The following is a 16,705-nucleotide window of genomic DNA, read 5'->3' as shown; positions in this document are numbered from 1 at the left end:
TATCCTTAGAATTTGGTATAAGCCATCCCTACATCCGAAGTTTACCTGAACTCTATTGTAACGGGATCAATGACTTTGCGCCGTCTTATATTACTTGTTACCTGATTGTATATTGGTATGTTTTCTGTACACTATTGTTTTCCTATTATGTTATTGACTATTATACTGCTCCCATTATTTCTGTTCAGTCTTGTTGCCCCTACCCCTGTCTCTGTGAAGCGCTCTGATATCTGTAAAGATCTTGTTCGCGCTATATAAAACTTTGAATAAATAAATAAATAAATAAATTTAACTGCAACCCTCTTGTGGTTTACTGCGTTTCTGCTTTCTGCATTACATCATATCCCATGTAGCCACATTCTTATAGGCTGTGTGCCTCATACTTTAGTAAATTAATTTGTCCCTTGAATGCTTTCTTCTTGCAGTACTTTATCTTGATCCCCTTCCATGATGCTTAACCGATCAAGTCAAATAGGGCCTTTGAATTATATTGTACAGAGTTACCTGTTAAAACTTTCAACCCCCCCCCCCCCCTTCTTGAGTTCTTCACTTTCCACTGCTCATCACATCTTTTTGGGGAGATATAGAGTGCCCATACAGTTCATGAGCGCTGTATAAACGAATGAAAAACATCTGTCCACCTAAATGCATTGTCACAATATGAGGCACTAGCCCACAAGACGCTGTTCTGGCAGTCAATAACGATTTTTTGGGAGGGTTGCTAATAAACTTACCTTTAAGAATCATTATGGGACATAAACGTAGTGCTGTCCTCTTTTATTGTCCTTTCCAATTTACACCAATGCACTTTTCCCACATCAAACATCTGGCTTAAGAATACTGCTTTCATTGTAATGATGGCTTTCCTGATTGCTGTTAAAGAGTAAATGAAATCCATATATGTTCAGCTAAAGCTGATTAAATACAAAAAGGGAAACTTAAATTTAAAGGATGTATTTCAGATTTACTGCAGTTTCTGAATTCCATTGTAAGTGGACTGTTTTCCTGACAGAATCCTTAATAAATCCCAAAATTTAATGAAGAGCATAAGTGGCACATTGAGCCATTACACTGAAATAAAAACAGCGTTTCCCTGCAGCATCTCATTTAACTGTGGTTGTGGGAAATGCATACGATTTGTGTAGCATTAATCTACCTAGAAGAATTACTGCTACTTTGATGAGTGAAAGTTAAAACTGTTGGATGCTTGCTGAGTTCTCCTTTTGCAAAGCTATGTAAAGTGTCTACATGGATATCTCTGAAAGTCGTCTACCCCCATTACTGCCTGATGATGGATATGAAGATAAATGCACAAGCTGGTGATGCTGGCCTGCAAAACCTATTCCACTCAACCTGACATTTGCTGTGTGGCACTGTATTAAAATAAACATTTGTATCTGTAATGCACCCACTGCTGGAGAAAATGAAGTTACTTGCATGTAAAAGTAGTTCTCCTTCATTTGTATAGTGTATAGATATGCAGGAACCACATCCCGGCTCCCAGTAGTGGTTAGCTGATAACTGTGCTCAGAATTAGACTGAAATTGTATCCGTAGGTTGAGATGGAATGGATTCATAGGGTTAAAACAGACCGTAAAAAATAGCCCTTTAAAGAGGGCTAGTGGAATAATGTTTCATTTTTTCTCCCTGGTCTGTCATGTCGAATGTTCAAATAAACAAGAGTGTAGAAAAGGTACCAGTACTGGAAAACTACATTTACAAGAATGCAACTTAATTGTATTCATCCTTTGTTAAAGTTTGCTTTAAGTATCTACTTTTCTTTCGGGCTGTTGAGTTAATATGTATAGCAACATATGTACTGCTTTATTATTTACTATCAGATGCCCCCCTCTGATGGACGTTGCACTGCACATGCTGAACGGGTATCTTCTTGCATCAAAAGCCTTTTTGAGTAATCATTTAAAGGAGACTGCTGACCAAGATATCAAACCATCGCAAAACAACATGTTGGAGACCCCAGAGGTTACCAGAGAAGAACTGAAAAATGCGTTACTTGCAGCACAGGTACATGGCTATTTGAAACTGTTTTCAAGATGTAATTGTACAAGAAGTCCTCTTCCTCTTAAGTTGGCAATTCTCTTTGACTAAAGGCATCAGTGCAGTGCGTTTTACAAACCTTACACTTGCCCATTTTAAAGCATTCACACAACACTAGACGCCGTTAATTTCACAATTTGCATTGTGTTCAATCTTGGCCTAGGGTAGATTTGTATAAATACCATTTTTACATTATCCACAGGTAGAAATGTGAAACAACTTAAGTTAGTTAGTAAGCCACTCTCAAAGCACTGGCCCTTTTTCACATCAGAACTTTGTTCATTCAAAAGTGTTTGAAGGAAGAAGTCTGGAATATGCACCCTTGACTTCATAATTAATTATCTGTTGGCACATACACCTATGCATAGTTGGTAGCACACTCCCACATTTAACTTTAACGCTCTTGTTTTTTTTGGCAGGATAGTGCGGCTGTGCAAATTTTATTGGAGATTTGTTTACCTACGGAAGAAGAAAAGACTCACGACATCTTCTCTGCTAGACTGTTAAATAATACTCTTAATGGTACTTCTGGCCCACCTGCAAAGGGAGATGAAGTTTTGCTATGTAACCTGCGAGAGGTGCAGTGTCTTATCTGCTGCTTATTGCATCAGATGTTCATTGCAGATCCCAACATCGCCAAACTGGTTCACTTTCAGGTCTGTTGTCAGCAAAATAAATTTACTACACATGAATGCATATAAGGGAATCTTACTATGGCCAATGTTGCACCCACTGCTTTGATTAAAATAATCTTCTATTTGAAATATGTTAATGTGCCACATGGATTTATTAGTCAACCTATGCATTATTTAGTGTATGACGCTAGACTAAGTATCCATTTTTTTAGGGTAGTCCTGTGAGATTGTTTAATTTAATTTGACGCTATTTTGCTTTGACCCCACTATTTTCCGTGGGTACTTCAAGGATTTTTAATTTCCTATGGGCCTAAGGAAACTAAGTTGTGTTTACCGTAGAAAGCTGAAATGCGGTCTTGATGTTGTTTATCATAGGGATCCATAGCACCTACCTTGTCTTTGGCTAGGCTGCCTGTCTCTTGGCTTTTCACATAGCCTGCTTCATAAAATTAATGTTTACAAAATAGCAGTGGCTCAACAGATATTTTGGGCTACCACAAAAAGTATATAATTAATGCTGAGGCATTTTAAGATAATATGAGTATAGGTGGCAAAAAAGTAGGAGAAAAATAGAGGCACTACTTTTACCATGAATTGGTGGCTGATTCTAAGGTGGAAAAAAGGCTCACTACATTTTCTCCTGTGCGGTGCTGGGAATATCGAAAAATTTGAAGGATTGGCCTCACACACCACCAATATCAAGCTTTATCATCGGGAGTCCTCGCTCTCTAAAAACTGTGTTTGATAGAGAGCGGGCCTTCACCTGGAGACAGGGAGGCACTTCTAAAAGTTAAGTGTGGGGGCCCGTGAGAGAAGTGAGTGATTCTAAAAATTAAGGCAAACTCCAAAAGTAATTTATTAGTAAGGTGTTTGCTTAATATTAAAAAATACGGTGTGGGGACCAGGGGGTTTAGTACCCCATTCCCATCAATGTTTTCAACATGTTTCTGCTCATGTGGCCAGGAGGTTCCATGGCATTCATCAGGACGAGATGTAAGGGCTTCTATCTAGTCTCTAAAGACTACGTTATATCCACAGGTAGGTCAACCTATGTCAAACTCTACTTGAAAGAACTTGAAACCTGTAAAATAAAGGTTAACAAAGTATCAAAAAGGCGAAGAATCAGACAGGCACTATGTAGATAAACATTGTTATGCATTCAGATGTGAACACAAGTGTCACTGGAAATGTGGTGCACATGAAAACGAAAACTGTGAGTCCAGCTTGCAATCTTACCCCAGTTTAGGGGTTGAGGTGTCCAATGGGAAGGGGGACTGAGGGACCCCTGTAGTCACACTCTGGAAACCAAGTAAGGGATAGATTTTTAGTGAAAAAGTAAAGTTCTATACATTGAGGGTCACGCATTGTAGCTTGCACACACATCTATATAAAGACTCTAAAAAGGAGTTCTAGGGTTTGAGCAACTTTGTTTTCCAAGCATACACCGCAATCACACCCTTACTGCCTCAAGGTGCGTCCCTCGTAGTACTCCTACAAACCGTACTCGCCTCATCCCAGCTGGTAGCAGAGTGAGCGTTGGCATTTGGTTTATATAGGTGTCCAGCTGTGGTAACCACTGGTTAATTGAGTGAGAAATAGGCACAGGCTGTGTCAATTTAATGGCTGTTCCGTATCCGGTGTCTGAAAGGTTGCCTGGGCGGTGCGCAGCGCTTAAATGTGTCATTCGGTATCCGCTGTCCTAAATGGGCTGCCTGGTTATTGCGTCCTACGGTGAGGTGTGTGATTGCGGTCGACACGTAGCCTAAAGTCGGAGACGCCTCTGAAGATCAGGGCGTGGTTGGGTGCGCTTATGCGCAATGGATTTTTTCAGAGTGTTAAACTCAGTGCCGATGTGCACATGCGCGCTATAGTTTGCACGGCAAATAAGGAACAAGAGCCCGAGTCTTGGGTCAGCTGTAATAGATTATGAAAGTTCGGGGAAAACAGCGGAGACTCAAAGGGTCTTGATGCTGAGTGAAATACATCTAGTATGGGGTGCTACAGGAACATTAAGTCAAAAATTGCACAAAGTTAGAAGCTTAACACTTGAGATCATTATTGGCAAGTCTCAAGGGCGGCTGACAATTAAAGGCTAATAACCATATAGGCCATAGTGGCTCCTAGATATGACGGATGTCCCCGGTGGTTCTCAAGCATGTACGGCCAATTGAAAAAAGATGTTTTATAGTCCGTGCATGTGAATACATATCCCTGCAGATTTGCAAGATCTTTTAGATGTTTTGGTTGAACATAGCCTCCTATTAATTAAGGGAGTGCCGTACAGAAGCCATCTGTTGTGTGCAGATTTATGAAAGATGCATTTGTGATACAGTTTGAGCAGTTTAACCAATTTGTAACCATGGGATGTCATCGTTAAGGCCTGTTTCCCATGATTTTGAGGCGATAAACCCAGTGTTGTTCAGGTGTGAGAAGTCTCGTTTGTATCTTAGGGATGCTTGGGTTTATTTACCCTAAGATGACCCATTCCAGATCCCAGTCTCCATGGCCTTTTTTCGAAGTAGTTACGTGTCAGTTTGTTGTTATTCCTTTTGCATCTGATGGTGCTCCGATGCTCATTGATTCTCATTGTATTCTTCCTCGTTGTCATTCCACATAGATGAGGTTACAGGGGCATTTGATTTGGTAAATGGCATTTTCGCTGTTGCAGTTGGTAAGATTCTTTAGAATCCAGGGTTTGCCGGTTTGTATATCTACTTCCTTTGTGTGGCGGGTATACTGACATGCAACACAATTGCTGCTTGGGTAGTGACCCACTGGTTGTTAGTGGTCCAAGGTTAGCTGGGTCTGGTTTGGTGGCAATGGTATTTTTGCATGGACCAGTTCATCGCGGATGTTTGAGTTCCTCTTGAATGCGAATAGTGGTACCGGCCACAGTTTTCAAGCCCCATTCAGGATGCGCCAGTTCTTTTGTATTATGGTTTGGACTTTGTTAGAGATAGGAGTGTACGTCGTGACACATACTATTCTCTCATTTTCCAGTTTCTCATGATGTTCAAAGGGCCTCGTGGTTGTTATTCCTTGCCCTTTTCCTAGCTCTTGTAACCAATTTCTTCGGGTAATGGCGTTCAATCAGTGTGTCCTCCAAGATTTGGGCTTGATTGTCATATGCCTCCAGCGAGGAGCAGTTTCTCCTGAAACGTAGGAACTGACCTACAGGGAGATTCTGTTTCAGTGCTTTGGGATGGAAGCTTTCTTACATAAGCTGACTATCTGGGGCCCGTGAGGGGGCCCCAGATATCTTTAGGACGTGATGTGCTAGGCAATACACCAAGTCCGTCAACCAATCTTTAAACTTAATTATAGTCCGTGTTGTCATCTGCTCTAAAGCGTCCAGGACTTGCTCCCAGTAATCTTGCACCCCAGGGCAGTCCCCAAGCCAGATGTAGAAAATCGGCGTTCGGGCAACCGCATCTATCACAGCCTACTGCTAGCTGGAATTCGCTCCGTTTGCATGCAACAATAACACTATTGATCATCAGATAATTCAAAACCAAGTTCAGAATCCCATTGTGCACGCGCAGGACAGGGAGACCTCGGACGTTGAGTATGTATGGTATGATATATCATGGATACTAGTCGCTTTGGGGAGGTCGTGCTGAGCATCACATGGAGAGGAAGAAGGCAAGGGAGTTCCTGTGGGAACTCCGGAGTGTTGGAGCGTATGCCCTGCCGAAGACAAATTTACAGGAAGGTGTCCAGGGCGGTTGGCTGATGGGTCTGGAAGGTGGTGTCGGTGGTACATAATCTGCCCTCTTGATATAAGTCCCCCCATGTATTGATGTGGACGCAGTCTAAAAGCTGACGAAATGCTATTTCTTGTAGAAGTGGCATTTTAGGGTGATATACGAGGGGGAGCCTCGGTGAATACAACATGGGATTTTGCATGATGGCCTTTATTCGATTTCAAGCCATTATCGGGCATGTGAGTGTAGTGGGTTCTTTCTCTCGTGGTTGTATGTCAGTGTGAAGCGCACCTGCAATGGGTATGGGATCAGCCAGCCAGTGTTCTGCCGCTACTTGCGGCATATATCGGGGAGGATATCCCCAGTAATAAACATAGTGCGCCTGCGCACTGAGATAGTATATCCTTATCGGGAATGTCGAAGCCTACCTGCGCATAAGGCCTGGTGAGGGTGCTCCAGCTTACCCGCGATTGCTTACCCCCCCCATACCAGTCGAATTATTTCAGACCGTAGCACTTGGAAGAAATATCTACCAGAATGGTAAGGAATATTTAGGAAGAGGTAAAGTAGTTGTGGGAGAATAACCATTTTTATTAGTGACGCTCGCCCCGCCAGAGACAGCGGTAGTGCGATCCAACGAGTGACGCATTCCTTTATGCGTTCATAGTTGTGCCATAATTTAGGCGCATGAGTTCTTCCCTGTCTCGGGAAATGCGAATGCCCAAGTATTTTAGATCTGTATCGCACCATTCTAATGGGAAGTCTAGGGGAAATTTAGATGTTAATGTGGTTAAGGGGAAAAGACTGGATTTTTCCCAGTTGATATTTATACCGGAGAGCTGCCCAAAGCGTAAAAATTAATGTTAGATGGGGTTTAAATTCTCCTGTGGGTGTCTGACGTACAAGGTGATATCATCTGCATAGAGTGACACCAGGATCTGGCGCAGATTACATCGGAGTGCCTTGTGTTGGTGTTGTTGATGGAGTTTTGCCGCCAATGGCTCCACCGCTAGGGCGAAGAGTAGAGGCGACAGCGGGAAGCCTTGTCTCATGCCCCTTGAAATCTCAAAGGCAGGGGATGTGTGCCCATTATTGAGGACTTTGGCCGTCGGGCGTTGATACAGGCGCTGTATCCATGATAAAAAAGAGGGGGGAAGACCATACAGTGCATCACAGTGAAAATATAATCCCATTCGTCAGTCGAATGCTTTAGTGGCATCGAGAAATACCGCAGCCAAGGGGAGTTTTGGTGCTACGTTGTTGAGAATCGTGAGAAGGGTCCTCAAATTGTGGGTTCAAAGCCCGATTGATCAGGCAGGACTAGTTTTTCCATGATTAGGCTGAGCCTGTTAGCTATGAGCTTAGCGAGAATCTTGGTGTCACAGTTAATCAGGGAGAGTGGAAGGTATGAGTCACAGCTAGTCGGAGATTTACCAGGCTTGAGTAGGGACGTCACTAATGCTTCCCTCATTGAGGGTGGGAGCATATTAGATTCAAGAGAGTCTTCATATACTTCACGCAATATGGGGGCCATTAGATCAATGTAAGTTTTGTAAAATTCAATGGGTATGCCATCCATTCCCGCGGCCTTCCCTGACTGCGTGTGTATTATGGCCTTGCGTACCTCATCTAATTCAAAGGGGGCACATAAGAATTTGAGTTGGGTATCGCCTAACCATCCTAATGCTACGTCGCTAATATATTCACTCAAATCAAGTGGGTCAGTTCTGGTGGAGATGTAAATCGAGGAGTAGTGCTCAGTGAATATACTAAGAATGTCCGCTGTGTCGCGATGAAGCGACCCGTCAGGCCCTTGAATTTCCAGTACTTAATTGGAGAAACGTGGTGTTCGAGGCATGTGAGCTGCTGAATTCATATCTTAGCATAGATCGCCGCCTAGTGTTGGGTCCGGATGATTGCACCTTGTTGTCTTGGAAGAGTCTTCAAAGTATCACGAGATAGGTGACTCCTCCCTTGGACTACAGTGGGCATGGGCATCCACTCCATCCTTAGATTGTTTTGTTCCGCCATTGGGTTCGGATGTTATTTCCTATACTCCAACTTCGGGACCGAAACTAACTACTTTCTAAGGCCAAAAGGCCTTCGAACGCGACGGTATTGTTCTCGCTCGGTACCCCTCGACTCCATCAAACTTTTCATCTTGATCCGGTCGTCGACGCGGGCCGTTGGGCCTTATCGACGCCACGTGCGACTTCCGTCGATGGAAAGGAGTCCATTTAAAAGGTGCCCACAATGCCACTCCAAATTCCCACATACTGACAAGCATACAGTATGCAACAAGTGTTTGTCACCTGAACACAAAGAAGAAAATTGCCCAGCGTGTGCCCAATTCCGATCCAAGAAAACCATCAGGAATCGACGGGCTGCCAGGCAAGAGATGCAGAAGTCGGCATAGAGTAGCTTCGCAGGCATCGAGAATTGCGAATACACAAGCTCTACTGGCAAGATACGACAGAGCACACTACGACCAGCTCGAAAGTCTAATGCAACACCTACCAGAACCTTTTAAGGCACAGGCTAACGACCTCATTCAGGAAGGCAAGTTCATAACCAATGCCTCCGTCAAATGTGCGCTAGACGCAGCCGATACATAGGCCAGGTCTATCAATACCAGACACGCGTGGCTACGCATATCTGGCTTTAAGAATGAGGTGCAATCCACCATCCTCAACCAACCAGTAAACCAAGATTTCCTGTTTGGCCCCGCAGTAAACACCATTTTAGATAAAATGAAGAAAGACACTGAAACTGCCAAGTCAATGGGGGCACTTCAGTTCCAACAACATCGAGGTTCTTTTCGTCGCTCCTCATATAGAGGCGCAGGAAGGGGCAACACATCACAAAGCTCCTCTACCTTCAAATCTAAAACCCAGAGCACTTTTAACAAAGGCTCCAATAGAGGAGGTTATAGAGGCAACAATAACAAAGGCAGAGGACGTGGAGGCAATAACACCCAAGCCTCCATTGCCACCAAACAGTGACTTCATCACACTCCCTCCAGACCATCTAACACCAGTCGGAGGCAGAATCAACCAATTCCTACCTGTCTGGAACGCAATTACCACAGACAGGTGGGTGAGACAAATTATCCAGTATGGTTATTGCCTGGAACTCACTTCTACTCCACCCAACATACCACCCAAACACCGTCCTAGGTCCAAAGAACACATAACACTGTTACAACAAGAGGTCCAATCCATGCTACAAAAGGGTGCCATAGAGCCAGTCTCTTTTCAACACTAAGGAACAGGAGTATACTCTCTATACTTCCTAATTCCCAAAAAGGACGGGTCGCTCAGACCCATACTAGACCTCAGACCTCTGAACCAATACATACTGTCAGAGCACTTCCTACAACACGTACTCCCGTTAATTCAGCACAGCGCCTTCCTTGCCACATTAGACCTCAAAGATGCATACTTCCACATACCTATACATCCAGCTCACAGGAAATATCTCGGGTTCACAATAGAAGGTCAACACTATCAGTTCAAAAGTCTCCCTTTTGGAGTAACTACAGCCCCAAGAGTGTTCACAAAATGTCTAGCCGTAGTGGCAGCACACCTCAGGAGGCAACACATCCACGTATTTCCATACCTCGACGATTGGCTCATAAAAGCCTAATCGTATGCCCACTGTGCAAGCCATACGTCTCAAACACTCCAGCTGCTGAACAGTCTAGGTTTTTCCATAAATTACCCAAAATCTCATCTACAACCTTCCCACATACAACAATATCTGGGAGCTACAATAGATACATCAGTAGCAAAGGCATATCCAAATCCAGTCAGGATAGCCGACATGCAGACTGTAATTCAAAAGTTTCAGCCACAACACTCCTTACCAGCTCGAGTGTTAATGCAACTCATAGGCATGATGGCCTCCTGCATATTCATTGTCCCTCATGCCAGACTTCAAATGCGTCCATTACAAGAATGCCTAGCACGGCAGTGGAACCAAGCTCCAGGACAACTAAAAGACCTAGTGTTGGTAGACAGTCGCGCTTACAACTCTCTGCAGTGGTGGAACCCACAAAACCTTTCCAAGGGGCGACTGTTCCAAGAGCCAGTTCCACAAATAGTATTAACAGCGGACGCATCACTGACAGGTTGGGGAGCCCACCTACATCAATACACAGTCCAAGGACTCTGGACAGTCAAGCAAAAGACACTGCTTATCAACCACTTAGAGTTGCTAGCAGTATTTCTGGCACTGAAAGCATTCCAAAAAAACGTATACAACAAAGCTGTGTTGATCCGGATGGACAACATGACAGCCATGTATTATATCCAGAAACAGGGAGGCACTCGCTCTCTACAGCTTTCTCACCCAGCACGGAGCATATGGAGGTGGGCAATTCCAAAGAACATTTTTCTCCTAGCAGAACACCTGCCAGGGAAAGACAATCAAATAGCGGATCTGTTAAGCAGACACAGCCAACAGATACACAAATGGGAGATTCACCCTCAACCTCTCCAACCATTCTTTCAAGAATGGGGGCATCCAGAGATAGACCTGTTTGCCACAAACGAAAACTCAAAATGCCAGTACTTTGCCGCCAGATTCCCACATCCGTTGTCACAGGGCAATGCGATATGGATGAACTGGTCAGGAAGATTTGCGTATGCTTTTCCACCAGCCCCACTGATTCCGCTAGTGGCACGCAAACTACGTCACTGACAATGATCCTGGTTGCTCCAACATGGGCGAGACAACCATGGTACACAACATTCCTAGAACTCTCCGTGGTTCCACATCAAAGACTGCGTCTGTCGCCACATCTTCTAACTCAGAACCATGGAGAAATCAGGCACCCAGATCCCAATCAACTGAACCTAGCGATCTGGCTCCTGAAGTCTTAGAATTTGAATATCTCAACTTGCCTCCTGATTGTATGAACATTATCAAAGAGGCAAGACGACCAACTACTAGAGCATGCTTAGCAGCCAAATGGAAAAGATTTGTAATTTATTGCAATAATAACCAAGTCAATCCATTAGACGCTTCCATACAAAACATTATTTGTTACCTGTTGCATCTACAAAGATGCAATTTAGCATACTCTTCTATAAGACTACATCTTGCAGCTATAGCAGCATACCTCCAAACAGAAAACACCTGTCTCTGTTCAGAGTTCCACCAATCAAAGCTTTCATGGAAGGGCTTAAAAGGATAATTCCTCCAAAACATCCACCTTCACCAGTCTGGAACTTAAATATAGTACTTACCAGACTTATGGGACCTCCTTTTGAACCACTCCACTCACGTGAATTGCAATTTCCAACATGGAAGGTGGCATTTTTAATTGCCATCACTTCACTCAGACGAGTAAGTGAGTTACAGGCTCTAACGATTCCCGAACCTTTCATGCAAATACATGCAAATAAAGTAGTACTACGTACTAACCCTAAGTTCATGCCAAAGTTCATATCCACTTTCCATATCAATCAGTCCATAGAATTGCCCGTTTTCTTCCAAAACCCTCAGTCAGTAGCTGAGAGAGCTAAACCATTCAGGAAAACAAAGCAACTGTTTGTCGCTTTTTCACCACAACATAAGGGTAACCCCATCTCAAAATCAGGAATAGCCAGATGGATAGTTAAATGCATTCAAATATGCTACCACAAAGCTAAACGCACTCTAACAGTTCCCCCAAGAGCACACTCTACGCGCAAAATGGGGGCATCCATGGCTTTCCTAGGAAACATTCCACTAGAAGACATCTGTAGAGCAGCTACATGGTCTACCATACACACTTTCACTAAACACTATTGTGTAGATGTGCAATCAAAGCCGCAAGCTGCTGTAGGCAAAGCTGTCCTCAAAACTCTTTTTCAAACTGCTGCAGCCGCGAGAGGAGATACTGCTATACAGTCAATCAATCAATCAATCACAGACATTTATAAAGCGCACTAATCACCCGGAGTGTCTCAAGGTGCTTGGGGGGGAGGGGGTCCGCTACTGCTCGAACAGCCAGGTCTTGAGCTTCTTCCTGAAGGAGAGGTGGTCCTGGGTCAGGCGCAGGTCGGTCGGGAGGGAGTTCCAGGTCTTGGCGGCCTGGTAGGAGAAGGACCTTCCTCCTGTTGTCGCTCTTCGGATGCGGGGGACGGCGGCGAGGGCGTGACTGGTTGATCGGAGATGGCGTTTGGGAGCGTAGAAGTTGAGGCGGTTGTTGAGGTAACTCGGGCCTTGGTCGTGTAGGGCTTTGTGCGCGTGGGTGAGGAGACGGAAGGTGATTCTCTTGTTGACGGGGAGCCAGTGCAGGTCTCTCAGATGTCCGGAGATGTGGCTGCGTCGGGGGATGTCGAGGACGAGTCTGGCTGAGGCGTTCTGGATCCGCTGGAGTCTCTTCTGGAGCTTGGCGGTGGTTCCGGCGTGGAGGGCGTTGCCGTAGTCCAGTCGGCTGGTGACGAGGGCCTGGGTGACCGTCTTCCTGGTCTCGATGGGGATCCACCGGAAGATCTTCCGTAGCATGCGCAGGATGTTGAAGCACGACGAGGAGACGGCGTTGACTTGTCTGGTCATGGAGAGGGAGGAGTCCAGGATGAAGCCCAGGCTGCGTGCGTGGTCTGTAGGTTTGGGTGCGGTGCCCAAGGCGGGAGGCCACCAGGAGTCGTCCCAGGCGGAGGGCGAGGAGCCCAGGATGAGGACTTCTGTCTTGTCTGAGTTCAGTTTCAGGCGGCTGGTCGTCATCCACTCGGCTACGTCTTTCATCCCTTCGTGTAGGTTGGCTCTGGCGGCGTCGGGGTCGTTGGTCAGGGAGAGGATCAGCTGGGTGTCGTCGGCGTAGGAGATGATGTTGAGGTTGTGTTGGCGTGCGATGGCCGCAAGGGGGCTCATGTAGACGTTGAAGAGGGTGGGGCTGAGCGAGGACCCTTGAGGGACGCCGCAGATGACTATGGTGGCCTCTGACTTGTACGGTGGTAGGCGGACTCTCTGTCCTTCCGTCGAGGAAGGAGATGATCCATTCCAGTGCCTTCTCCTGGATTCCGACGTTGCTGAGGCGCTGCACTAGGGTGCGGTGGTAGACAGTGTCGAATGCTGCGGAGAGGTCTAGGAGGATGAGGGCCGCTGTTTCTCCGTTGTCCAGCAGGGCTCGGATGTCATCGGTGGCAGCGATGAGGGCGGTGTCGGTGCTGTGGTTGGCTCGGAAGCCAGACTGAGAGGGGTCGAGGGATCCATTCGTCTCGAGGAAGGCGGCCAGCTGCTTGTTGACGGTCTTCTCGATGACTTTGGCTGGAAACGGGAGGAGCGAGATGGGGCGGTAGTTCTTGAGTTCGGTGGGGTCCGCTGTTGGTTTCTTTAGTAGAGCGCTGAGTTCGGCGTGCTTCCAGCTCTCCGGGAAGGCGGCGGTGTCGAAGGAGGTGTTGATGATGTCCCGCAGGTGGGGAGCGATGACGGCGTCGGCCTTGTTGAAGACGTGGTGAGGGCAGGGATCGGTCGGAGATCCGGAGTGGATAGAGTTCATCGTGCGGATGATGTCTTCTGTGTTGATCGGGGTCCAGGCGCTGAGGGTGGTGGTGGGGGGCGTTGGTGCGGTCGTGGGGAGCGTTGGTTGTGTGGTCGATGCTAAGATATGAATTCAGCAGCCCACATGCCTCGAACGGAAAATGCTACTTACCAGTATGCATCTGTTCTTGGCATGTAGGGCTGTTGACATTCATATCGCCTACCCTCCTCCCCGGGGCCTGTCGCAGCTACAGGATTTTCTTTGCATGGCTATCTTTTACTTTACTATACTCCATCTTTGCCACAATGGCGAAAAACAATCTAAGGATGGAGTGGATGCCCATGCCCACTGTAGTCCAAGGGAGGAGTCGCCTATCTCGTGATACTTCGAAGAATCTTCCAAGACAACAAGGCGCAATCATCGGGACCCAACACTAGGCGGCGATCTATGCTAAGATATGAATGTCAGCAGCCCTACATGCCAAGAACAGATGCATACTGGTAAGTAGCATTTTCCTTACGTACCGTATCTGCGAGCACTTTCCCCGGGCGTTCTCCTTCCTTGTATCTCCTGGCTACCCAATATTTGCCCCTAAAATTGACTTCACGTTCGGCAGTGTCTGTATAGTCCGTCAGAGTGTCACGCAACTTGCGCAGGAGGTCCTCAGTAGGGCTAGTGAATAGCTGTGTCTCTAATGTCCTTAACTCCGACTCTAGCTTCCTCAGTGTGTTTTGCATGTCCCTCAGCACAGCCGCATTCTTGGATATACAGAGTCCACGAATAGTAACTTTAAAGGCTTCCCATGTAGTTCCTACCTCTTCCATAGAATCCTTGTTTCTGCTAAGGAAATCCTGTATTTCCTCCCCCAACTCCTTTTGAAAGACCGTATCTAAGAGTGCGGTGGGCTGCAGTCTCCATCCGCAGCGCGGAGTGCAATACCCTGTCGGGCTCAAAGTCAGCAAAGCTGGGGAGTGATCAGAGTATGTACATGCTAGGTGTGTGGTGCTTTCTAAGGCAGGCACCAGCCCCCTAGAGAGTAGCCGATAGTCCAGGCGTGCCCAGGATGCAGCCTGTGTAGTGAAATGAGAGCCTTCGCGTTTGAGCTGGTGCGCATGCCTCCAGGCATCAGTTAGTAAGCTTGACGTAAGCATGCCCCGTAGGGTCGCGCTGGACTTTGTGTAGTGATGTAGACTAGGGTTAGACCAGTCAATGGAAGGGTCATGTACTGTATTAAAATCACCTCCCCTGATTATGTGGGTAGATCCGATCTCTAAGATCTTGCCCCATAGGGTCAGGAAAAAGTCTGGAGTTTCTGTGATAGGGCCATAGCAGCATGCCAGTGTCACGGAATCTGGCCCAATCGCCCCCATGCAAGACAAGACCTTCAGGGTTGCTGATCACTCCTATCAGTGCAAAGGGCGTGTGCTTTTTAATGATAATGACTGTACCCCTGGCATATGAGGAATAGGAATAGAAGATTCTATGGTCAGCCCATTTCAGCTTAAAGTTGTTAGTGTGCTGGGGATTAATATGTGTTTCCTGGAGAAACGCTATGTTTATTTGGTGTCTGTCTAGATAGGCTATGATCTGACGCCTTTTCCGTGGATCACGTAACCCTCATGACATTCCAGGTGACAATGTTCCCTTCCCCAGGAGGGAGTGTGTTTGACATTGATTCAGGGTGGATGTGACGATGGACATATAGGTCGCTCAATAAGTTGTACCAGGAGTACTGATCTGTTTGCCTGGTGATCTTGCTCTACTATGAACATGCTAACACTCAAATAATCCCCTCGTTCCCCCACCCACTGAAGCAGCCCCAACTTGCCAGAAATGTGAACCCTCCCTCTCTCCCTTACCACAAAAATAACAAAACATATGCTGCAAGATATGTGCAGCTATCAACAGTGGGAGAATGCCCATTGGGCGAGACCCCTAGGTCCAGGCACAAGTTCACCTCGCCCCCGGAGTCTATGATAGATGAAGTGAATTAACTCAGAGAGGCAGAGGGTACCTGGCGTGCCATTAGGAGGAAGCTCATAGTGGCGTACGGTGCCTGCCCGCTATTCGGAGTGTATACTGCGGGAGGTAGTCACAGCCGGTGAAGGAGCGCCCCAGCACGTCTTGTCCTCTGAACGTTAGTGAGTTCCCGAGCAACCGTCATTGTAAGTCATCCTCTGCGTCCAGCGAAGTGGATTGCTGGGACGCCGTCATAGATCCAGGATTGCGGCCTACACTCTTCAGGTGCTTCAAGAATTCGTCCACCTGCTGTGGTTTAGTGAAGAATGGTTGTTTGCCCTGGTGAGTGACCCTTAGGCGTGCAGGGTACAGCAATGCATAATTAATTTGGGCCAATCGCAGCTTATTTTTAACTTCTGTGAATTTGCACCTTTCTTCTTGCACTGTGGGAGTAAAGTCAGGCTAGATGGAGAACGTGTTACAATCGTAGGACAATTGTTGTTTGTTTCTCGCCGCCCGGAGTGTAATGTCCCGGTCCCTATAATTCAAAAGCCTTGCGATGATAGGGCGAGGTGTGCTGTCCGGCGGCGGTCCTGGTCCCAGGGTGCGATGCGCACGTTCTACTATGAACTGTGCTGAAAAGGATTCTGCTCCGATGGACGTCAGTAGTAATTTCTCTATGTACTCCTCCATTTTCCCTGTGTTGGTCGTGTCTGGAATCCCAAGGACGCGGATGTTATTACGCCTGCTTCGCGCCTCTAAATCCTCGTTTACGGCTGCAATAAGTTTCAAAAGCTTATCCATTCGGGCGATTTGTGTTGTGACCTGGGATGTAGTGTCCTCAGTGTCCGATATTCGGTGTTCTGCCTCTTTTATGC

At 46.4% G+C, this 16,705-nt stretch overlaps 1 protein-coding gene across 3 annotated transcripts in view; it reads left to right on the top strand.

The window, feature by feature from the left end:
* Positions 1-16,705, top strand: part of INTS2 (integrator complex subunit 2) — a 280,966-nt gene that overhangs the window by 211,417 nt on the left and 52,844 nt on the right. For all 3 annotated transcript variants that reach the window (XM_078679818.1, XM_078679819.1, XM_078679820.1), the window contains 2 exons: positions 1,842-2,025; positions 2,478-2,714. In XM_078679818.1, coding sequence (XP_078535944.1) covers positions 1,842-2,025; positions 2,478-2,714 — 421 coding nt within the window. The remainder of the gene's footprint in view (positions 1-1,841; positions 2,026-2,477; positions 2,715-16,705) is intronic.

This window comes from Lissotriton helveticus, chromosome 3_1 (genome assembly GCF_964261635.1).
Source record: "Lissotriton helveticus chromosome 3_1, aLisHel1.1, whole genome shotgun sequence".
NCBI classification, from domain to species: Eukaryota; Metazoa; Chordata; class Amphibia; order Caudata; family Salamandridae; genus Lissotriton; species Lissotriton helveticus.
This window is presented reverse-complemented; position numbering and strand designations above follow the sequence as displayed.